A 23,936-nucleotide genomic window follows, 5' to 3' on the forward strand; every position below is an offset into this window, starting at 1 on the left:
GGATTTTCTCCTTTGAAGGATTTAGATTCTATCACCGCCTCACAGAAACAGAATAATTGTGTTATCATCAACACAGAATATTGTTACCTGGCATCAAGTCTGACCGGCATTTGAATAGAAAAATATCAGTTGATGGCATTCAAAATAAATATTATTAGCTCTGTCTGCAATAAGCATTCCCACTTCATCCCATTCCTGTTGTCCATTGTTTCAAAGGTGGCACCTTCCAATGGCATCTGAAACAATGAAATTGCAGAGCAAATATATATAAATGAATGCCAAGCAGTGGATTAGCTCACAGTGTTCTGTTCTGTTTGAAGAGACCACTTTCAAAGCCATCTGGGTTCACTTTTTTTTATTTCACTGTGGTGGAGTTGATGATGGAGATTTGTCTGCAGGGAGAAATGGGAATACCACCAAAGCAACTCTTAAAGCACTCACCACGGCAGCTCCTGAGATAGCTCCCAGCATCCACAGCACTTCTCTGTAGGAAGGTTTTCAGATCTTCACCAGACACTATTTCAGAAGATGAGAGCAGAAGGCATCAGGCTTCATGAAGAATTCTTGAAGGTTATCCCTTGTAAGTAATTGATTCACATTACGTATTTGAAATTCTAATGAGGTGGCAGTGTAGTAATGAGGAAGAGGTTGTCATCAGGTTGTCATTTATCTCAAGCAGAAAGCAGTGACTCTGGGTGGAATTTGTCAAGTCGGTGTGAAGAAATGCCAGCCCCACTTGTGGCTGGTGCAGCAAGGTTGCAGATTTTATGTCTTGTAGTGTAACTTGGGGGAGTCCACAGCAGTGTAAGTGTAGGACTAGGACTAGCTACAATAAAAGTACTTGTAAAACACTTTGTGAGGGAAAAGTATTGAAAATTTGTATGTTTCAAAAAGGGAACAATGCTAAACCTGTGTTTTCCATGAAAAATAACTTGACAATGTGCTGATTAGCAGCTTGTGTCACAGAATCCAAACTTAACAGGTAACTCCTGGCACTCAAGACTTCTTCAGACCAGGACTTACCTTTTATGAGACGTTTTAACATTTTGGAAACACTGGGAATCCTGAGTAGAGGCTGCTTGAGTCTGTGTGGGTGTTGTCATCTACACTGTTATTATTTTGAATTTATCAGCTTATTCTCAAGGATGTAGCGCCCTGTCATGATACTTGTTTTTCTTTACTACAGGACTGTAATTGGAAAGGTTTCCAAAACCTTTCTGCATCAGCCAAACAAGACAATGGTATAAAAGAAGTTGGAATTGTAAGTGTTACAGAAAATGTGGGGTTTATAGCATTTGCAGAGATACATTAAATACGTTGGTTTATGTGAGTGTGACTATGCTCAGATATTATCAATTTAATATCTAAGCACATATTCAAAATCATGAGGGCTTGAGGAACAGTTAAAATTGCATGTGTTTCCCAACATAGCACAGTTAGGGCAGTGGAAAACTCTTTCAGCACTTTTAATGTGTTCTCTCTCTTTTTCAGGAGCCAGGGAGATGAAGGACTTATCTCCCTCATCTCAAAACTCCTTTTGCTGCTATTTTTTTTTTCCTATTTCCTTCAAATGTTCACATACCCATGTTAATTAATTTCTAATCTAATTAAAAATAAATGTTTTTAGATAATTCCTCATAGTTTGTTTGGTTTTTCCCCTTGGTGTGAAAGCGTGAGAGTTAAATGTAAGACCAGAGAAGGCTGCAAGTGTCTTAGATCCTCCACTTTCTTTTTGGTTTCTTTGATTTGATTGCCTTTCTTTTGTGACTAGGCCAAATTTTCAAATGCTGTCTCTTAAACAGAACATCAAATTGCCACTTAAATTCCACCTGGCTTGCAGGATAGGAGTGGGTATTGACTATATTCTCTGCTTTGTTTTTGTTCTTGAACAGAAACCACTGTTAGACAATGACCATTCCTCTTTCAAGGTAGGCTGAATTGCAAGGCTTCAGCATTGCAGGTGTATTCTAAATGCCTGTATCATTATTTATTAATAATGAACATGCTGTTAAAGAGCTGGTACTTGAAAATTGTATCTCTAGAAAGGAATTTGAATTTTCTGCCTTCCTTAAAAATTACTTTTGATGGTGTGGTTTTAATGTGTAAATGTGACTTGTGTGTAATAATGTGAAGCTATTTTCAGCCCTAGAAACACAAATAAGGCTTTCCTTCAAGAAAGTTTTGATAGCTCTTTATTATGAATGCCTACAAAGCATTTTCATAAATCATGTAATGGTATTTCTAGATACTCAATGTTAAATGATTAATTTTAGTTACTCAAGTTTTTATGTTTTAATGATTTATTTTATATATTTTTTTTATTTTATTTTATTTTAGAGTACTTTGTAGATTTTACAGTATCTCAGAGAACAGACAAGTATTTTTAGTTAATTTTCATAGAAGGAAAGTGTTTCAAGTGCCTTTTGTGTTTGACTACTGCAAAGTGCTTTTATTATTTCCTCATTACGCTGACTGCTAAAATAATATTCTCTGCCTGTTGTTTGCAGTATGGTAAATGTGTGGTTTGGGCGTTGTGATTCAAGCACAATCCTGCAAACTGTTAATTTGGGATGGGGCTGGAAGAAGGTAATTCCAGATTAAAATGTAGTGGTGGCAGATTGATGAGGATTAGCCTAATTGTCCACATGAAAACTCAGGTCATTCAATTTCTGTATATTTTTAACTATACATTTACAGGATGTAACTGTAGGCTGAACCTGTTTCTTTCTTCTAATTTTGATCATAAAAAACAAATTTGGATTTAGAACTTAACTTTTAATGTTCTTACTCTGAATCCATGCTTTAGCTAAGGCTGGTCTTTAAATTCTCAGTGGTGTTTTGAAGGCCTTCTTATACTTTACCTACTTTTGGTCTTTGATGAATTTTTACACATCTGGTCCTGTTTGAAGAGCTGAGAAGAAATTCATTTGTTCTCACTGGGCACGGATCCATTTTTAACCATTTTAACCAAACAGGAGTCACCTGTTTTTCCCCCAGAGACACTGCTTATGTGCCAAGCAATGTTACAGATGAACTCCTGTGGTCTGATGAAGCTCTCTATTGAAATCAGTAGGTTCTCACCTGCCCATTAGCATTGGGAAGATGTTCTAGAATTTGTGTTCATCTGCTTCTTTGAAAGCAGATCTCCAGACCCACTGTTTGCCCAAATTGTCCTTTAGTAGCTCTCCCACCCACAGACATTCCCCCTGAAGTTTTGATCCAGTTACTTCTCAGCTATTCTTTTTTCAAATTAAGCAGGGCAAGGCCTTTGGCATTTATATGGGAAGTGCCAAAAACCTTAAAGAAATGCAGTGCAAATAATTGGACCTACTTGATTTAGATGCTGCCTTTTTTTTTTTATTTTCCCAGACATGAAAACTTAATTATATGCATAATCACTCCTGGCCTTCATGCTAAAAACAAGCTACTTGTAGTTAAAAATAAAATAAATCAGGGAAAGAAATTGAATCTATAAGATAAAAGCAACACAGCCTTATTTTTATGTAGTTTAAAAGAACCTCTATGCATTTTGAATAGGCACATGTGAAGACAACACCTTTAGTTTTGGTGCTGCTTCTGTAACCCGTTTTTGCAGATTATTGACAAGGAAGCAAATTTTATCGGCTAACGAAGGAAATTAAACTAAACCTGCAAACTCATATTTAGGGAAGGCGATGGAACAAAACCCTTGCATGTGCACTAAGGGCTGTGTGCCCAAACCTGTTGACACCAAAGAAGAATGAATGTCCTGTGTTCCCATCACTTTTCCAAAGGAAAAATGCATGTGCCCAGTATTTGCCTGCAGATGCTGCACCAGGTGGGTGATCCTACAGCACTGAGGTGCCATTGGCATTGTCTGAAGTGTTGCATAATGCGCCTGGTACAGTTTCTGTCTGTATCTATCTTAGGTATTTACAAGGCACCTATCACCTTGGTACCTAAGCAGTTTGAGAAATGCACCCACCCCAGGAGGGATGATGAGATACAGACAGAGGCCCAGGTCCAGAGCAGCAGAGGCAGGGCCTGGGATGCTCCCCCGCTGTGTTCCCGCTGTTGTTGAGCTCCTGGCCCACTTGTTGTGGCCAAGGGACATCTCCACCCACCTGTCTGTCAGCAGGAAGAGACGGTGCCCCAGCCCTCCTGTGCAGCTCCGCTGGTGGGGAGTCTGAAAAGGAAAGATAATGGAAAAGGCAACGATCCGGTAGCAGAGGTGAAACAGGAATGGTGGGATTTCAAAAGGAGGGCTTCTTAAAGAGCAGCACATCTCAGGGGAGGGATCAGCTGCCAGTCCAAGTGGCAGGTAAGGCACAACACAGGCATAAATCTCAAATGTTCTTCAGTCACCAAAAGTTAAAGAAATACTTCTGATGTCTCTCAAGTTTGTGTATATCCAAAGCCCTGCTCTGTTCTTGGCCTCTGTCTCAGTCCTCTACCCCTGCAGCTGAATCAACCATTCAGTAGTTCTCTGTGTATCTTAACCCAGTAATTTCTGCAATCCTAAAAATGCCTAATGACAAACACAAAGGACTGTCAGTGGTAACAAACTTGTGGTGCAAGGAGACTGCATGGAATAGCAGTGCTCCAAAATAATGGACATATTCATGAATCTAAAGGCTGGAATAAACTTGGCTTTGATCAGCATGCTCAGGGCAGGATGGGGCAAACCACAGCTCTCCCCTGCAGACACACCTGGAGCAGCTCTCCTGTGGCCTCCAGGAGCACCTGCTGATCCACCACTTCAGACCAGGCTCTGTGTCAGCCCAGGGAAACAGATAGGCAGCAGGAACAGAGAATCTGTCTGGCAGATTCTGCTCCTCTGCAGAAACAGAGAACCTGTCCAACAGGGGAGAAAGGGAGGTAGCCAGGACTTTGGTGGAGGCTCACCACTTCCCTGTTGCATGGACCTCTTCAATACCAGATCTCTTTTTTTTCCTTAAACAATACATAGTCACTGAGGTAAAACAAAAAACAGCCTTCAGAAACCTGTGAATCCCAGAGGGCTTTTGGAAATAGCGGTGTAGTACGCACAGTGATCAAACACTAAAGCTGAAGTGCAGTGGGTCACTGACTTCTAGATGGTTCTGCTCCCTTTAGCCCATTTGCATGCTCCTTCCTGTGTCCCTTCCTTGGCCATTTAGGAATGGAGATGGAAGTCCTGCCCCAGCAGAACAAGGGACATGAGGTTAGGAATGTGAACCTCGGAGACTGCAGGTTTGATGGCTGGTATCACTTGGTATGAAGATACCTGTAAAAGACAGAAGTGACTCATTTTGCCTGTAAGTCATATCTATCACTGTGAGCAAAATGCTGCACGTAGGAATGCTGTGTCAGGTGGAAATTGCTAGAAAGATCAGGGAATCTGACCTCTTCCCTTTACTTCACACGCGAAGAAGCCAGCTGTGCTTCTTTGTACCCGCTCTATTTAAAGCTTGAAAAGAAAGATATTTCTCTTTTATTTTTAAAGCAAATTATCAATGAAGTGAGGTCAGCCATGTTGGTGAATGGTTTGATCCATGGCTGATTTTGACTTCACAGTTGTAGTACCTTTTTTTGGAAGTGACCCCTTTTCCAAGGAGTTAAAGGCAGTTAGTTGAGGTCACCCTATCAGCTGTTCACACACAAGAACAGTTTCTGGCTCAACCCAGTTTTGCAGTGCCCCTCCTGTGCCAGGCACACCTATCCCACAGCCCCAGCCTAAGCACTGGCACAACCAACCTGACCAAGATCCACCCAGAATTTAGGACAACTTTTGGTCAGCAAGAATGGATTTCTTGGGCAGAGACTCACACATTCATCCAGGTGGTGTCAGCCAGTGACCTCCAGGCAATTTTCCCATGATTTAGTGAAGGAAAGTTTGTGGAAGGCCATGCCTGTAACACACTCTCGGTTCCCCATGCCCCATGGTAGTGCTTCCCAAAGCTTCCAGAAAGAGGAGCTGCTGAGAGATGCTGAATACCTTGTTACAAACAATAACAGAGATGGTTATTCCTCCTTCTCATTGCCAGCCAAGTTTACCAACCTAACCTAAAGCCTGTGCATGTATTCATTATTCAGAAGTATTCGCCAAGAGTTTCCGCAATTAACCTTTTTCCCAGGGGTTCTCACAGACTCTTTGCTCATTTGTGTCATTGGTCACCGATTGCCAGATGCTGCTCTTTCAGCTCTGAAGGCTGAAAAGACTGAGTGGGAGGATGGCAAGTAGAAACATTTCATAGGACATAAGGAATTTTGCAAAAATTTATTATTGCGCTTTTTCAGAGAAATTTTTCTTCACAAGCCTCCGGCAAATATGTAGAAATGCACAAATAACAAAGGTGTTCTGGTCCCCCTGAATCTGAACAAACTAGACACAGTGATACCATTTACAGAAGTATTCATAAATCAGCGTGGAGTTTGGAGGTTTTTGATTTCATTTTGCTTCCTCTTTTGACTTCCAGTATAGTTTGGTTCTACTGCTTAGCAGTTGTTAGGTGGGCTCTGTTTAGAACATTTACCAGCTAAATGGTGTTTTCAAATATGGGGAATTTTCTGTTGACATGTCAAGAGAAATGCCGAGACATTCAGTATGACCAGTGTCATCTGGTCATATCTACCAGAATGAGTATTTATGGTCCCTTACTTCACTCTGATTCCATAGACTTTAACTGAAGTGTGTGTTTACTTTGTGTGGTAAAAGTAGGTCCCCTGTTTTTTTGTTCTTTTTTTTTTTCTTTTTTTTTTTTTTATGTGTACTCAAATAGGAAAATGCTGAGAAATAATTTCATGGTCCTACACTGTAGTTGTTAAGAGAGATTTGCTAATGAGGAAATGCAGCTGTGGCTGTATTAGACAAAGCAGGAGAAGAATTGCCAAGGAAGAAGCAGCTCTTAGTAAGGTCTTAGTATAGTCCCTTTCAAATATCCATGGAGTGGAAGAGCCAATGATTGCATGACAGTTTGTCCCTAAAATTCATTTTCATAAGGAGCTCATGCCTTTTTACAAATACAATTTCATCTTCACTTTCCATAAAACATGCAACTGGACAGTCCAGCCAAACACAGAGAGAATATGAATACTTTGAATGTGAATACTTTGAAGTAGTGAATATGCTAAATGCACGAATTATATCCATTATTTTAGCACTTAAAAGTCATCCTTCAGTGAAGTCACACAGAATCCCTTTCAGAGCACCATAATAGTGCAGGCACATGGGTGTAGAAGTAATGAGTACCACGTTGTGGTAGACAGGGATTGAGATATAGGAGGAGGGATCCTTGGGTCTGTCAGAAAAAGTTTTTAATTTCATTATATTTCACATAAAATGTGTATTTTTTTAAGAATCAAGCAAAACCCTGCCCTGATTCATAAACAGAACCAAAAGTATGGTTTAACATGACCTCAGCAACACCTTGCAGATATGAGCTTACATCTTTGATTGAGGTCTGAAGAGCAGTATTTCAAAAAGCAGAAATTAATTCTTTAAAAAAAAACCCAAAAAGCTTTTTTCAAGGGTGGGAGGCCAGAGAGTAGGCACGGCACTGATCTGGCATTCAGGCCACTGCGGTGTGAGCAGCAGCAGCCTGGTCGGGTCACAAGCCTACCGAGAGCAGTGCTTCTCTCAGCTGTCCATTGCCTTCAGCCACACTGCCCCAGAGTGATTTCTTGTAAGCAAATTGGCCCCCCTCAAAAAAAAAAAAAAAAAATTAAAAAGAAGTTCTGAAGTAACAGAAAGTGTAGAGAGTCCCAGCCACAGTATCACGTAATATGGAGCAGTGCAGGATGGAGCTGGGCAGAGCACGCTCCACTGTGAGCTGTTGATTCCTGTGGGTACAAAAGCCCGAGCCTTTCCTGCTCTTTGGGGGGACATTTTTCTCTAGAGTTGCCACAGGGAAGCACTTGCACCCAGATTTCCACCATGCACCCTCGGGCAAGGGACAAGGTAGCCAGGGGAGGGCAAAACTCAGTTCATTTCCAGGAGACAAAGAGATCCTGGTGAGCAATGCCCTCAGGTAGCATTTCCTACTGTTTGGAGAAGAGAGCAAGGAAAATCCAGCAAATGTTGGGGAGGGCATTGCTCACGGGATAATCCCTTGGACAGCCACCGTCGCGCTGCAGCAGTGATTTGGGAGAGATCTTGGGTGGGGGTGACGTGAGACGTCGGACAAAAGTGAAGATAGCCAGCAGTGCTTCAGAGCAACAAAGGGCTGCCCTCAGCCAGTGGTGGAGCACATCTGGCACCCCAGGAAGCTCAATTGGACCCTTGGCCCTGAGCTCGTCCCAGGGATTTCTGACTGACACCACTGCAGTGCATAGGTGAGCTTCTCGCTAGGTTCACTGACATTTCCTGTCACAGTCACGCTGAGGGGAATTTGGTAGCTCCTGCCTTGGGATGCAGCATGGCTGTGTGTGTTCTGGGTACAGGACAGTGTGCATTGAGACCAAAAGTGCTTAATGATGCCAATTGCCACGTGCCCAATGCAGTCACTAAACTTTAGTCCGCCCTTCTGTTTGCCCAAACACATACACTCTGGCTTCCCAACTGGCTTCTTTCTATGTGTTGTCCAATGCATGTAGATACCTCCATCTGCCTGGCCTCAGATACAGTGGTTGTTGCTCCTCTATTTGATTGCCAGATGTCACTGGGGAGCAAGATGGGGAGGTTCCTGGATCCTCGGGGCAAGCCAGCCATCACCGAGGGAGCTCGCTGTCCACGCCGGCCGAAGAACAGGAATCCTCGGTGCCTGCCTCTGACGAAGACTCGCCAGCCAGGACCACAGAGAGCTGGCAGTGGCCGCTGTCCTCGTCTGAAACGCACAGCAACGTTGGGGAGGATTTTGAGGGATTTCAAACGCCGGTGCGGACTCCGGAGTGCACCATGGACATACAGTCTCCCGGGGATCAGTCACTCAGTAGGACTCCTCAGTTTGAAAGTGACTCTCCTGAGGAGGAGGGAAATGATGAGATGAATGAAGAGCGCTGCGGTGTTGAGCCTGTCCCTAGGGATCGGGGTTGGAGAGGGCAGCCCCAGCTAACAGAGGGAGAGAAGCTGTTGATGGAAACCAACAGTAGGATTGTGCAGCTGCTGGAAAATATCAAGAGGGAGCATGCACAGTCCATGGGTCTCATGTCCCAGTCCATGGGCCGTATGGAGCTGCAGCTGGGCATTGTGGCTACCTCCACAAGAGCCATCCATAACTACCTGTCAGAGATTTTAGCTTTCCTCAAGCAGCCAAGGACGCAGGTCCTCGAAACACGCATTTCCCAAAGAGCCACCCCCCATGTCGAGTTGACATGTGCCTCGACATGGACTGGTGAGGACGCAGTGGCATCCTCCACTGTGTGCTTACCAGGGGCTGAAGGGACGAGCGACTCTCGCGACCCGCCGCAGGCCACCCTGCCTTGTCGCAGTGGCCGGCTGCAGAGAGCCATAACCGAGAGGGCCTCGCTGCCCATGCCTCCACGCCAGGCAAAAGGGGGAGGGAAGAAAAAATAACCACTCCATAGGATTTTTAGAGTTTTTTTTAATGTGCCTGTCCTTTTAATTCTTAGCCATAAGGCCATCGGTGGCAGAGTTCAACCATTTCCTACATTGGCTAACATTGTATTCTGGCTGACTAGATTAGTCTAACATTTTGTAGTTTATATTTGCACTGTTAACGATGTGTGCTGCTGGTATTTGAAGAACATTTGCCTCTGTTCTTTCACTTTAACTTCATACGAGCATTTTTTTACTCTGTGCCAGGCATTCATTGCTTTTCTTACAAATACAAGTCATTTCTTGAGGCAGCTGTTTTTTGAGTTTTCTTTCTCCATTATCCCACCCCCTCTGAGCAAGCACTCGGGACTTGGTGGTAAGTATAGAGGTCTTGGCAATACTCGCCTCCCAACTGTGTTCGATCAGTCTTTGCCTGGTGTTTCTGGCATGCCAGCCTGAGGTGTTGGGGTATAGCCTGTACTGGATCATGACCATTCTTATCCTCTGTGGGTCTCACCAGCTCACTTCCTAAGACCCTCGGTGGAGCTAATCCACATGTCTTGGCTATGTCGTACAATAAGTAATGTTGCCAGGATCATACCTCATATTTCTCTTTTTGGGGGCTGTGTAGTGATGTGCCACCAGATCTATCTGGGCACCTGACTCTCGTTTTCAAAGTTCATTTGATGATGGATCTGGTGGCTTGATGGGCAGCATTATACTTTTTCCTCTGAGAGAGTCTGGAGATTTGGAACAGGAGTCACTAAGCAATGTGTTCTACGGGGATAAGAGCCATCTCCTGCAACAAATCTATTAGGAGGAGACTGTCCCCTGTAATTATCACAGATAATAATTATAAAAGAAAAAAAAAAAAAAAAGCAACTTGCCTAGCAGCCAGACCTCTTGAGAATGTAAAAGTCATGACATGCTGTTGGGTACTATGCTGCTTTGTGATTAAGAGCTTTTTATCAGAGACGAGACCTACATCTTGATAAAACACAACCACTTTCTGTGCCTTTAGGCCATCCAATTTCCTGAGGGCTGGCACCTGAGCAGGGCACGGGTCCCATTAGTAACCCAACAGGGCAGATGGAAACGCACTTTGGCAATAAATTACTTTGTATCTCTTGGTGCTGCCTCTCTCGGGGGAATTTAATATAGTGGCACTCAAATTGCTATATGCATGCAGAGGCATCAGACTGGCTTTTACATGTGGTATCCCTGACAGTTCTCTGGAAGGATGCTGCTCCCAGGAGCCCCTGGAGCAGTGGGGACAGGTTCTCACAGGTGTAGCATGGCTCCTGTGTTTGACTCTCAACACGCCGTTGTGACTTCTTGGGAAGGTGCAGAGCGGTTTCTATGGAAAATGCCAGGGAATAATCGTAGGTCTAAAAATCCTCTTCTGTGACTACAACCGAGCCATGCTCTCTGGCCAGTGAGTGGTAGACTCTTCTTCCCTGTCTTCCAGCAAGGCTGAGGTTATTCAAAGCAAAGCAGATCAGAGTTTGTTACTCTACCAGCCAGTCACAAACTGCTCCTGTAAAAGTGTGTGTGCGTGTGTGCTTGTGGCTGTACTCTGCTAATTAATCGGTTCAAGGAGGAAATGCAGCTGGCACAGCCAACCTCCAGTGCAGGATTTTCCCACGTTCCTTCCTTTTGACCTTCATCCAGCTGCATTCCTTTCAAAAATCCTGTTGGAGACAGGCTTCCTCGGTCCACTCTGTCAACACACCTCACAGCAGGTAGCAATTTTTGCATCCGTTTTGTGGCTTTTTTCTCTTTCTTTTGTCAGGGTTATTTGTAAAGTTATCCTCAGAGAATTTCCAACACGAGCTTGTGAGCTTCCCCTCTCCTTGGTACGAGGAGTGTGTGTTGCAGAGTATTTGAGGTCACAAGGAGGTTGGGAGCGAGCTAATTAGTAAGCCTGACAAGTTATTCCAGTAGGAGTATATTTGGAACGTGTGGTTCGGGTGCAGGAGGATTTTGCACTCTGTGCTGTGGAGACAAACATCTTGAGGCACAGGCAAGTGAAGGTTTAGCGCAACACGTCTTCTTTCTCTGGGATGAGTCTGAGTGAGGCTAACTGCAGTTCAGCCAGTCCATTTCCTTGGCCTGAGGAGCACATTTGATAACACAGTTGAGGATGTTTTTGTTTCATGTTGTGCTTTTCACTCTAGCAGGGTGGGGCAGATATGGCCAGGTGTTCAGATTTTGACGTTTTCCGCAGGACCCGCCATGTAGCTGCCGCCATTTAGTATCAGTCTCCACGTGCTGGCTGCTTCACATTTTTTGTTATAGTAGCTCCAAAATGACAACCTCCACTCCCTTTGCTTTCTGATCCAAGAGCAGTAGAGCAAGAGAAGGAGCTGTGCAGTGCTGCCATTGGAAGTGCCATGTGAGAAAGCCCTAAAGAGTTCCTTGCAAAGCAGCTCAAGCTTTAACCTGCCCTCCTCTCCCATTTCCAAGTGTTTTGGCTAAATGTGGCAAATGGGAACAGCCATAGGGTGAGAAGGACTGAAAACCTCTCTACAGACAGAAAACTTGCAATAAACTCACACAAAACCAGGGTTTTTTTCCCCACACATGGAAATAGTAGATGGTTTTAAGAATCAGTACCAACTGGTATTTTGGTCAGATCCAAAAGTAGAATCTGACTTCTAAGACTGTCTAGCAAAATCTGTGCAGTTGGAGGGTATGTATGTTTCATCTCCAACAAATATTTTCATGCTTTTCCAAGTGTCTGTCATGGCCTCATCACTCTTTCTTTTTCCCTGTAGCTTTTTGTTGTCTGAATGGGTATTTGGTTACATGTGTCTGTTCAAAATAAAGGGGATCATTTTTTACATGGTATATTTCTATTTCTCATGTGCAGATTTTGAATGCTTCAGTTTCCAAGGCTTCCTTCTTTCTGTATCCCAAAGATTAGTTGTTCTCTGGGATGAGAGCAAGGGTGGGAGAGCCTTAAGAGGAAATCTCTGCCCAGTTGAAGCTCTTGGTGATAGATCCCCTGAGTACCATTCTGCAGTCCAGCCATATTTTTGCTGTGTAGGGTAAATGTTCATGGTTATGCTGTTGCTTTCTGATGCCTTTTGCTGAGCAGAAGTGCAGATATTTTTCTTTCAGAAGTTTGTATTACAAAGCCTTATGAAATGTGATGTGAAGTTGGTTTTTATTTTTGAATACATATGATGATTTTAAGAATTTTTTTCCTTTTCTCCTTCCACTGGATGATTTAAACCCTCTGCCCAAAAAAATAAAGCAGACCAATGAAAAGACTTGAATGCTAACTTCCATTGAAAAGAAACAGCAACACTACTCTTGTGAGACAGTTTTCAGCAGTGTTCAGCTTACTGGTCCTGCTCAGCCTTTCCTTTCCTGACTGCTCCCTGACCCTCTGTGACACTGAAATATCCACTTCTAGGACAACCTTCTTCTTAACCCAAAGGCTAAAAGTTCTTCCCTCTCTTCTTCTCCTGTTTAAAATACCATCCTTGCATCAGCCAGATCTACTGTTTAGAGGGACCAAAAGCTCTTTTCCTCCTGCCTTATTCCCATCCATATCAATATCCAGGGCTCTGAGCGCGCTGCTCTCCAGCGAGAGGTAAAATTTAAATCCCTAAATAGAATCTTGGGATAGTAACACCAGCTCTAGATCACCTTAAAAACCTGGGGTTTTTTTAAGTCTGTAGTATCCTAATGAAGTAAATATCCTTGTTTGACAAATAATTATTTGGGAGATGGAGCTAATTGCTGAAAAGTAGCATTACTCTGACTTGTGTTGTGGAAGCCTAGGAGTCAGGCTAAGGTGTTCCACTCACAGAAACACCACAGACTATGCAACTAATCCTAGTTTTGGTGAAACTTCAAAGGAAAAGACACTCAATTAACATGATACAGGCAAGCAAATGCAATTGAAGGTGTAGTAAGGAAAGCTGTTGGTGTGATTCCAGTTTGGATTCTAGTAGAGATTCCAAACTCAAGCTCTCCTGGTGGCTTGGCTAGTGATTTAATTTCTCTGTGCCTTGGTTTTGTAGCAGTAGGAAGGGCAAAAAAAGGAGCTTTCAGGAAATAATTAGCTGTTTATACTGTACTTTGAGGTCTTCAGTGTGATAACAATTTGTATTAAATGCTGATGAACCTTGTTTGTGACCAAAGTTGAAGAAAGGGCTAACACCAGCACTCAGCTTTGGAATATCCTGATTAAGCTTTTCCCTGTATTTTACCATCACATCGTGCAGTAGGTCAGAGTCACAAATCCAAATGTTGTTGTCATTCAGATTTGGACTTTGACTACTTTTGGTCTGCTTCTGACCACTACTAAATACATTCCCAAACTTTCCAGTAATTAAAAGAAATTTAAAAAAAAAAAACAAACAAAACAAAAAAACAAACAAAAAAAGCACCTGCATATAAAAGTTTCATTTAAACAAAGGATGCAGGAGTGACAGCCTACAGGTCTAAGAGCATGAACAAATTAGGATATGATTGCTTAAGGAGATTAGGCATAAAAGAGCACTTCTGGAGTACTTGTTATTGTCCAAAATATCACTGAAATTCTGATGACTAAGTACAGTCTGCTTATCTCTATTTGAAACAGTGCTGTACGGATTCACTATTTCTAAAGGTCTTCTTTCCATTTCTATATAGATATTCTCCCTTCACATTTTGAAGGTTTGAAGAAGAGGATTGTTTTTCGAGTCACACTAAGTAAACATTAAATGCATGCAGGCTTAAAACTAAAGCATGCATGTTATGTAGCAGCAATAAAAAGTGCTCGGCTTGCACGACTTATGATGCTCAAGCGTTGCCTTGTTAAAATGCCAAAAAAACTTTTTCTTTGCATTTTTTTGAAAAGTAAATCTCTTCCTTTGACCTTGCAATACTTAACTTTTCCGTTTCTTTGGACAAGTGATATTTATTTTACTGAATGCTTTTATATTACAGATAAGGTGGATGAAATAGTGCCAGTTTCCAAGCCATCAAGAATTTCAGACAATGCAACTGTGGACTCCAGAGTGGCAACTATAAAACAGCGGCCTTCTAGTAGATGTTTTCCCTCAGCTACAGATATGAATGTGAGTGGCAGCCATGAAGCACTGCTTTATTCCTACTAATGTATTTAATTCCTTGGTTAAATAATGCCCAATGCTTTGTAAGGGACATTAATACTATAGCACATATTAAAAATTAAATGCCAGGACTCTGAAATTGCATAATTGAAGTACAGAATTTAATCATGCAAAACTTTGCAGATAAAAAATTACTGGTTTAATTTAATTTTGGACATACTTTTCCATTACCCATCTTAAGGTATTGCCTTATAAATAATATCAACAAACTCCACTTATAGCTGCTGTTCTTTCATGAGTGTCTAAACAAAGGCCAGCCTTCCCTTTCTCTTGCCCTCCTCCCCAGAAACAACCCCAGATTTATTATTTTCCATAAGAATTCTTAGTGAAAGGGGTAATGGATGAGGCATTATCTCCACATGGGAGAGACTTTCATGCTTTAATGCTGTTGGGGTTTCTGTTTGCTCTTTTGTAGTCCATGTATGAGAGACAGGGTATTGCTGTGATGACGCCCACTGTCCCAGGGAGCCCTCAAGGTCCTTTTCTGGGTATACCTCGGGGTACAATGAGAAGACAAAAATCTATAGGTAAAATGCCTTTCTTGTATGGTTTTGTTCGTTAATAGCATACTTTTAGTAACTTTGCTTCTTTCCTAAAGATGTTCTCTGACATCTTTACCCCAATGAGTGTCTGTTTGATCTTTATAAAAAGCTCATTAGACAAGGAGTTTGTATATAAGGTGATGTAATTTCCACATTCTGCTTGGCAAGTATGGAATTATAATTTAGTTATTTTCTTCAGAATGTTCCCTCTAACAAGGACAAAAAAAAGAAAAGATCAGTACAAGTATTTTGCAAAACATTAGGGCAAAATATTATCCTTTCTTTCCTTGTTATTGAGGTGAAAGCATTGTAATGCTGTGTAGTTTACAAAGAAATCCTGTTGATCAAATGGACTAAAAATCACCTTTTTTTTTTCATTTCAAATGATGGCAATAAGTATTTTTACAACAAAGAAATAAAGAGCAGACCAAATTTGGGCTCTCTTTGTTCTTGTTAGTAATCTTAGCAGTGACTTTTATCAATTTAGAAGCACATTATGCTGATGTAAAATTAGCATCCAAACTATCCCAGTATTACCTAATTTATTTATGTTAAAAGCCATATTTGTAATGATATAATGTCAACTTTGGAAATGCAACATTATAGATTTTTTTCCCCAATAGGATCTTCACAGCCCCTTTGCTAAATTTCAGTTGCATCTTAAAAATTCATTGTTTCTGAGTTGTTTTATTATCTGCATTTGTAGAGTGCTGGAGCAAGGCAGAAGCGGCTCCTCTGCACAGAATGTCTTCCCTGTTCAATATTTTCAAAGAAAATGTGCTTTTCTACAGCCACCTTGATGATACATAAACCCCAAACATTTGCCTACACATCAATTTAATTAAAATTCCATAGCATCTTTTTCAATCCTGGCACCTGGGATGTCCAACAGGAAAGAATGATTATGGTGGGAATCAACCTAAAGGCTTCTTTTGGAATTTTGCATACTCCTCATGCCACAGGGAATGTGCCATGGAATTTTGGGTTGGATGGAGAACTAGTACAGTGTGAGGGATCCCAGTGGATGTGGCAGTGTTTAAATGCACTCTCTGATTTTTCAGGAATAACAGAGGAAGAGCGGCAGTTTCTGGCCCCTCCTATGCTGAAGTTTACCAGGAGTCTTTCAATGCCTGACACCTCTGAAGATATCCCACCGCCACCACAGTCCTTACCTCCCTCACCACCGCCACCTTCTCCCTCTCTGTACAACTCCCCCAAATCCCTGACATCCCGGAGCTATGGAACGATCAAACCTCCGTTTAACCAGAATTCAGGTGCAAAAATCTCTTTGGTTAGGCCCGAGAGCGTGGGGACAATGATAAGGGACAAAGGGATCTATTACCGGCGGGAGCTGGACCGATACTCCCTGGACTCAGAAGACCTATACAACCGGAGTGCCGCAGCTCAGGCAAATTTCAGGAGCAAGAGGGGCCAGATGCCGGAAAACCCCTATTCCGAGGTCGGGAAGATTGCCAGCAAAGCAGTTTATGTGCCAGCCAAGCCAGCCAGGCGGAAGGGGATGCTGGTGAAACAATCCAACGTGGAGGACAGTCCAGAAAAGACCTGCTCTATTCCAATCCCAACCATCATCGTCAAAGAGCCATCCACCAGCAGCAGCGGGAAAAGCAGCCAAGGGAGCAGCATGGAAATTGATCCTCAGTCTTCAGAGCAGCCCGGACAGCTCCGGCCCGATGACAGCTTGGGAGTCAGCAGTCCGTTCGCAGCAGCCATCGCAGGGGCCGTGAGGGACAGGGAAAAGAGGCTGGAAGCGAGGCGCAATTCCCCAGCGTTCCTCTCCACAGATCTGGGAGATGAGGACGTTGGATTAACCCCACCAACACCACGGTTGAGGCAGTCCAAGTTCACCGAGGAGGCAATGTTCAGCAGTGAGGATGGTTTCAGACAGCTCATGTCGCCATCTCCAATCCCCGCCCCCAGAGAGCCTGAAAACCTTTTTAACAGCAACGAGCCCAGCAACCAGAGCGACTCAAGGACATTGAATGCTCTGTCCAAAACGAAAGGTACTGACAACAGTACGGCAGCAGCCAAGCCCACGAGTGCTCCTGGCTCAGATAGCTACGTCCACCCAGTCACAGGGAAACTGTTGGATCCAAACTCGCCACTTGCCCTCGCACTCTCTGCCAGGGACAGAGCCATGAAAGAGCAGACACAGCAGATTCCAGGCAAAGGGGACACTGTCAAAACCGACCTTAACAAACCGCTTTACATTGACACCAAGCTGAGACCCAACATGGAAACAACTTTTCCTGTTACTGCCACTGTCACCAGGCAAAATACCCGTGGCCTGTTGAGACGGCAGGAGACTGAGAACAAGTACGAGATGGACGCAGGGAAAGAAAAGAAAGCTGAGGAGAAGAAGAACATGTTGATAAACATTGTGGATACCTCGCAGCAAAAATCAGCTGGCTTGTTGATGGTGCACACAGTGGATATGGCAAAGTCAGATGATATGCCTGAGGATGAGGAGGAAAAGGAAGCTGAGATGGAGCCAAGCCCTGAAAACTCCCCGCCGGAGAGGCCAGAGGGCAGCGAGGAAGCAGAGAGTGAGCTGAGTGTCCCTGCTGCACCTGAGCCCCCAGCTTCTCCCTGCAAAACCATCGTGGCCGCCAGCTCTGTGGACGACCCCGTCATCCTGCCTTTCCGTATCCCCCCGCCGCCCCTGGCCTCAGTGGACATTGACGAGGAGTTCCTGTTCACCGAACCGCTGCCCCCTCCCTTGGAGTTTGCCAACAGCTTCGACATCCCCGATGACCGCACGGTGCCCGGCTCGGCGCTGACAGACCTGATGGCACAGAGGAAGAATGGCTCCCCTTCGCCCAGCCAGCCAGCAAACTCCTTGGACAACAAAAAGCAAGCGGGTCTCTCAAACTGTTTGCCCGCCTCCTTCCTGCCACCCCCTGACAGCTTCGACAACGTCACCGACTCTGGGATCGAGGAAGTCGACAGTCGGAGCAGCAGTGACCATCACCTAGAGACAACCAGCACTATCTCAACGGTGTCCAGCATCTCTACCTTATCCTCAGAAGGGGGGGAGAACGTGGATACTTGTACAGTCTATGCAGATGGGCAAACATTTCTGGTGGACAAACCCCCAGTACCTCCTAAGCCAAAAATGAAGCCCATAATCAACAAAAGCAATGCACTTTACAAGGATGCGCTGATCGAGGAAACTGTAGACAGCTTTGTGATCCCTCCTCCTGCTCCGCCCCCACCTCCCATCAGTGTCCAGCCCAACTTGGCAAAAGTTGTCCCCCAAAGGACATCCAAGCTATGGGGGGATGTGCCGGAGGTGAAAAGCCCGATTCTCTCAGGCCCCAAGGCTAATGTCATTAGTGAATTGAACTCAATACTCCAGCAAATGAACAGAGAGAAATCCTCAAAGCCAGGGGAGGGATTGGAGTCACCGACTGGAACAAAAACTGCGAGTCTCAGTACAAGGTAAAAGTAATTAACCAAATCATTTTCTAAAAAGGTTTGATCTTTTTTTCGTTCTTTTTTTTTGCCATACCTTTGCTAACTTCTCCTGTAAATCACACAGATTAAAGGAGAGTGTACTCTGTATTTGTTAACGATAGGCTGTGTCAAACAAGAACTTCTTACACTGTGAACATTTGTGTTGCCTACATGATAAGACAGGAGCTTTCTCAGCCTTCAACTTCAAGGTTTGCACAAACCTTTGAGTTGTTTTGATGTGAATTTCTTAGATTTCTCTTAATTTTTTTCTCTTTGATTTCTTTCCTTTTAAAATGGGGTCCTAATTTAATTTTTCTTCAGTCGCATGAGATATTTTGGCTTCAAATGGATAAGAAGTGTTTTTGCCAAGGGTTGTTTTGCATTCACTGTGTGGTGTCATTTGATTCATTCTGAGACCTCTCCTAATCTACATAAATCATAAATTATTTCAGAGAATTGCTTGTTAAAATCATTTTGCACTGTTCATGTTATTACTAACCACATCTATATGGAATGTGGACATAATAGCATGAAATCCACAGTTATTAAAAAAAGGAAGGTAATTTTGTAAGTTTCATTAGGAGACTGAAGTATTTATTTTTTCAAAAGCACCATGCTGGCTTTTTTTTTAAAAAAAAAAGATGCCAAGTCAATTTTATTAGAATTATTCTGATGGTTAATAAATAGCTCAGCCTTTGGAAAGCTGCTGTACTTTGCAAGCATGAAGATAATTTGTTTTTAAGGGAAGAGTGTCTCTGCTGATGGCAAAGATTTCTCATTCAGAAAACTCTGATCCACAGCCACAGCATCACACAGTTAGATATTATTTCCTGCAGGATGGAAGTCATCAAACTGATGATGGTGAGGGAATTCAATTTTTAGAATTGAGAAATGGGAATAAAACATGGAAATTCTGGAATTCCTCTCAGTGAGGAATTGACTTGACAGGCACTTGAGTAAACAGAGCAGAAATTGAGTTGACATTGCGGGAAAAGCCTTCATACATGAAAAAAACCCACATTATTTTTGCTATATGTTTATCATGTTTCTTGTTAAGCCCCATGAACATTTTGTCTGTAGTTTCATGTGTATAATATTATTAGGTTTTATTTTTAAACTGAAAGGTATTTCCAGGTTACATTGTGGGTCTTTAGCATCCTTATTTTATCTCCCTATTTTATTAAAAAATAACTGAGGCTACCAACTACAATGCACTGTGAATATGTCCAAGTACTGTCATTACTGCCTTTAGCCCCTGGATCAAAATGAAAAGCAGAAGTAAATAGAAATACTTTTTTTGTGAAAATACATGTTTAAAGGTATAAAGGGTGGAGCAAACTTGAAAAACTATAGCACTTCACTGTAAAAATGCAAACTGTTATGTAAGCAGAAGTAGTCCCATATGTTACCTTTTAGAGGAAGAGCTGACTTACAAATTAGTCAAGTTACAAATTAGTTACAAATTACAAGTTACAAATTTATGTTGCTTTTTTTTCTGTCTTTGAAGTTTTTTAATTTCTCTCACTCAGCTTTGGCAAATTACTAAATCTTCATTATGGAATACAGAGGTTCAGTTGTGGGGGGGGGGGAAGCCCCACCCAAAGCATTATTTCAATGGGACTGAAATCCTGCTTCTTCCCTGAAAAGTAAACACACTCTTCTTTGTAAACTGGAGAGAGGATCCTGGGGTGTCCTGGTGCCAAAGAGCTGAGAGGGAATAAATGAGATCATTTGGCAGTGGCAAAGAGCAGCAAAACTCTTGGCTGTCATTTGACTGCGGGAGAAAATGACAGCTCCGCAGCATTCCCGGTGGGAACAGGAGACAAGAGGGCTGGGTTTTGTTTCCTTCCGTTTTCCAAACGAATGTGATTACTGCTTAATTATGGTCTGGATTGAAGCTGCTAAAACGACCAGGAAAGGTTGCTAAGGATTTCTTTTTTAAGCAAATGATAATCCAGGAGACAGCAGAAGAGAGCTGGCAATCCACAGACGCTGGAAGCGTGTTTGAAAAGGTGCTGCAGGCAGCATCTTTTCATCTCAACAGGGTAAGGCACAGAGATGGAAATGGACACGTTCACTTGTGGAATCAGAAGCCCTGTGGTTTTTTTTTCACTGCTTTTACTTGTGCTTCATCTCTCTAAAATTTAAACAAATTACAGCCTTTCTAGTCCAACTGCACAGCTGACACAATTTTTTTTACAAAGCTGTCAAATATTATGACCGAGGAATACCATCTTGTGAAAATTTCAAGTGTAAAAGCTGATGTTTAAATTTCAAAGGTAAAAATCCTGGAGTTCCTTGGTATTTTTCCCCCCTAATACTCTAAACCTTATGACAACCAATTGTTGAGCTTGCAGCCCTTCCCTGTAAGGTAGCATTAGAAAGGGACCAAGGAATTTTGGCTCACAAAAAGCAGGGATTCTGCTGAATTAAAGAACAACTCGTTAGCTCTGGGAACAGAGCAGTGATAATAAATGAGTCTGTTCCTATCCTTCAGCCAAGGAGAGGAATTGGGAAGTGTTATAAATAGGAACAGCATTCACAGGCTCGCTTGGGTGGTGTTTGCAGCACAGGCAGCCTGATGAAATTAAAAATATGTATCTGCTTATGGGGCCATACATGAAATTACAGACCAGATTGGAATCCTAAATCCCCCTAGGAATTCTCCTTGCACAGGCAGTAGATGCAAAACTGGAGTTCACTCAAGGCAATTGCCCTGTTAGGGTGGCATAGGGGTGAATGAAACTACAGATAGTTGGGTAATGGCTGCAGTAATCCATAAAAACAACTTTGTGTGTTTTTGATAAATGAGGATTAGGAAGAGATCATTATATGGTCCTGAACAGCATTTCTCAATTATTACATTAAAACCACCTTAAACTTGCTTTTATTCTCTTCATCTTGGTTTAGCAATCATTTTCCATAGTGTATTTATAGTTTTCCTGCAGTTCTTATGGAAACACCGAGCTTCGAGATTTTTAAATAGAGAGTAGAAATGCTTGGCTGGAAACCATCTGCTCCTCAGTGGTAGTGACCAGCCTGTGGGATAGGAAAAAAGAGCCCAGCAGGAGAAGGGAAAGGAGGAAGAAGTGAGAGGACGTGCTTGCTTACCTTGTACTAATTAAAGTGTAATTAAAGGGTTTGATCCGAAGGCTCAGGAAGAGAGCTTCAGATCCCACTCCCAGTTTTGGCCTTCATTTACTTGGAGGAATTATGGCCATCAGTTGTGGTGACAGAAGTTTTAATTTGGTTTATCCACGTCCTCCTGTGTGCAAGGAGGACAGGACATGTCAACCACAATGCCATAAATACAGCAGTGATATAAATCCACTAGAGAGGGTCCTGGCTTTTATAAGGAGCTGATGAAAGAACTGGGAGAAGAGCAGAGCAGGGCTTTCCCTGGGAGAGAGGAGGAGCGTTTGTTCTGTCTGTGACCCGGCAGTTGCGTAGCAACACAACCATCAGGCGCCAGCCCCTGAGATCCAGGGGCTAAAGGCAGTGTGGCTGAGGTGGGATAAATCCAGCAGCTGCCAGGGACAGACAGCTCAGCATCCTCCCTCCCTCCGTGCCTCTGGAGCACTGATAAGGAATAATGAACAGCAGCTCCTGCTGCTTTCCACCAGCACTGCACCAAAATGATCCATAGCTTTGCCAGAGGGGAGAACCCTTTCAGTTTTTGTTTGTCCAGCTGTGTTTGCACAATCCTGTGGCCTCTGGGGCACATTGGCATCAGTGCTGGTGGTGGGAAATACTCATGATAAATGTGGGAGTTATGGAGGATGCTGTGGAATTGAGTCCTCTAGGAAGAGTAACCTGCACTGTGCTAGCATAACAAGTTTTAAAAGTGAAACTAGCCAGTGGTTTTGGCCATCAATGAGTTAGTTTTTTCCAGAGCTTCTGAAAAAGTTCCTTTTATTTTTCCACAAACAGGTAAGTCAGAACAGAACTTAGTAGTGAATCCTTTATAGAGACTGATCCTACATTTGGTTTATCATAAAGTATGTCTGGGTTTGGCAGAGGATAAAGTAAATGCCTTGATTTTTTACTTGCTGCTCTCCCATTAGACTCATTTCATGTCGTTAACTGTTTGCCAGCCGATTTCACAGGACTGCTTGCTTTGTCAGTGATTTCTGCAGTGTTTCAGTCATTCCATTTTGTCATTTTTATTTGCTGGCATGACTGCTGTTGTCAGAGGAGGGCCATGCTGAAGTGCCATGAAGTAAGTGCCCACCATAAAGCATGGACTATTCTATGTTGTACATTCTGCTGCTTTTTAATGCTTACTCATTGTTATTGCATTTCAGTGATTTTGGTGGTGACTGTTTCTCACAGTGCAGTGTGGATTAGACTATCCTAATCCAGAAATGGTAGCCATCCTAAAATGGAATCTAGGATGTCATCTCAAGGTGAAATAAAAACCACATTCCTCAGAGGGGTGCTCAGAAAATATGTTGGTAAAAATATGAGCACATAGGACCAAATTCCTGAATGTTTCTGAGGACCTAAACAAGGGGCAGGACTTTTCAGATATGCCCAGATTTTGGGAGGTGGAGGGATGGGGAGGGATGATTTATACAGTTTTACACACATGTGTGAAGCTAAAAACAAAGACAAACCAGCCTGTGTGGTCATCTCTTGTCCCTGGAAGCTGTGGGATTCCCCTCCGTTCTCAGCTTCCCTTTTCCCTGCAGTTATCCAAGCAGAGAGGGCTGAGGCTGCCTCCTGGCCCAGCACCATCCCCTTCCCACTGCTTTCCAGACATTTCACGTGGAAACTCCTGCTCCTGCTCAGACAGACTCCCACAGACCTTCACGATTGTTCCTCACTGGCAGCAGACACTGAGCATCTCTCAATTCTTCTTCCCAGAATAACACCATGGTGAGGAGCTCAGTCCGGTGAGAACGACTGGGTCCCGCCAGTTGTCACCTCAGCCCTTGTTCTTCACCTGCCCCCAAAACACACAGTTCTTGGCTTACTTTCCTGCTGTACAATTTGCCTCTGACAACAAAGTAAAAATATTGAGAGGTGAAGGCAAAGTTTGAGGTTTGTGCGGCCTCGTTTGTGCAGTCTCCAAGATCTGTAAGAATTTAGTTTCTTGCAGTGCCCCTATACAGGGACTCCACTTGCTGCTCCTCTTGGTTTTTAAGATGTTTTACTTTGATAAAATGGAAAAACTGTGTCAGAACCAGCAAATCTTCTGGAAAGTTCTAGGGTAAAAGAGCTCCCAGGAGTTTTTTATGTGGGTTTTTTATTTTTCCATGGAAGCTGCTGAAGTACTGATTTGCTTCTGATATTAAGTTAACAGTAAATTTGAATCTTGCAAATATAATTTAACAT

General features: G+C 43.0%; 2 protein-coding genes across 5 annotated transcripts in view; both read left to right on the forward strand.

The window, feature by feature from the left end:
- SHANK2 (SH3 and multiple ankyrin repeat domains 2) overlaps positions 1–23,936 on the forward strand; it is a 276,475-nt gene that overhangs the window by 245,014 nt on the left and 7,525 nt on the right. For 2 of the 4 annotated variants that reach the window (XM_015631014.3, XM_015631017.2), the window contains 4 exons: positions 14,102–14,161; positions 14,399–14,529; positions 14,999–15,110; positions 16,187–18,584. In XM_015631014.3, the coding sequence (XP_015486500.1) occupies positions 14,102–14,161; positions 14,399–14,529; positions 14,999–15,110; positions 16,187–18,584 (2,701 nt within the window). The remainder of the gene's footprint in view (positions 1–14,101; positions 14,162–14,398; positions 14,530–14,998; positions 15,111–16,186; positions 18,585–23,936) is intronic. The other 2 variants (XM_015631015.3, XM_033515009.1) reach the window with 1 other exon arrangement.
- LOC107205915 lies at positions 487–9,761 on the forward strand. Its single transcript, XM_015631018.1, has 5 exons — positions 487–1,261; positions 1,893–1,928; positions 3,667–3,817; positions 3,909–4,300; positions 8,613–9,761. The coding sequence occupies exons 4-5, from the start codon at positions 4,222–4,224 to the stop codon at positions 9,470–9,472; spliced, it is 939 nt and encodes a 312-aa protein (XP_015486504.1). The 5' UTR covers positions 487–1,261; positions 1,893–1,928; positions 3,667–3,817; positions 3,909–4,221; the 3' UTR covers positions 9,473–9,761.

Source organism: Parus major, chromosome 5, assembly GCF_001522545.3.
Source record: "Parus major isolate Abel chromosome 5, Parus_major1.1, whole genome shotgun sequence".
Lineage (NCBI taxonomy): Eukaryota > Metazoa > Chordata > Aves > Passeriformes > Paridae > Parus > Parus major.

What these genes read in the sequence shown, in the direction of transcription:
- LOC107205915 (XM_015631018.1), top strand. Translation starts at nt 4,222, where the DNA reads ATGGTGGGATTTCAAAAGGAGGGCTTCTTAAAGAGCAGCACATCTCAG. An exon ending in GCTGCCAGTCCAAGTGGCAG is followed by an intron (nt 4,301 to 8,612) that starts GTAAGGCACAAC and finishes TTTGATTGCCAG; the next exon opens with ATGTCACTGGGGAGCAAGAT.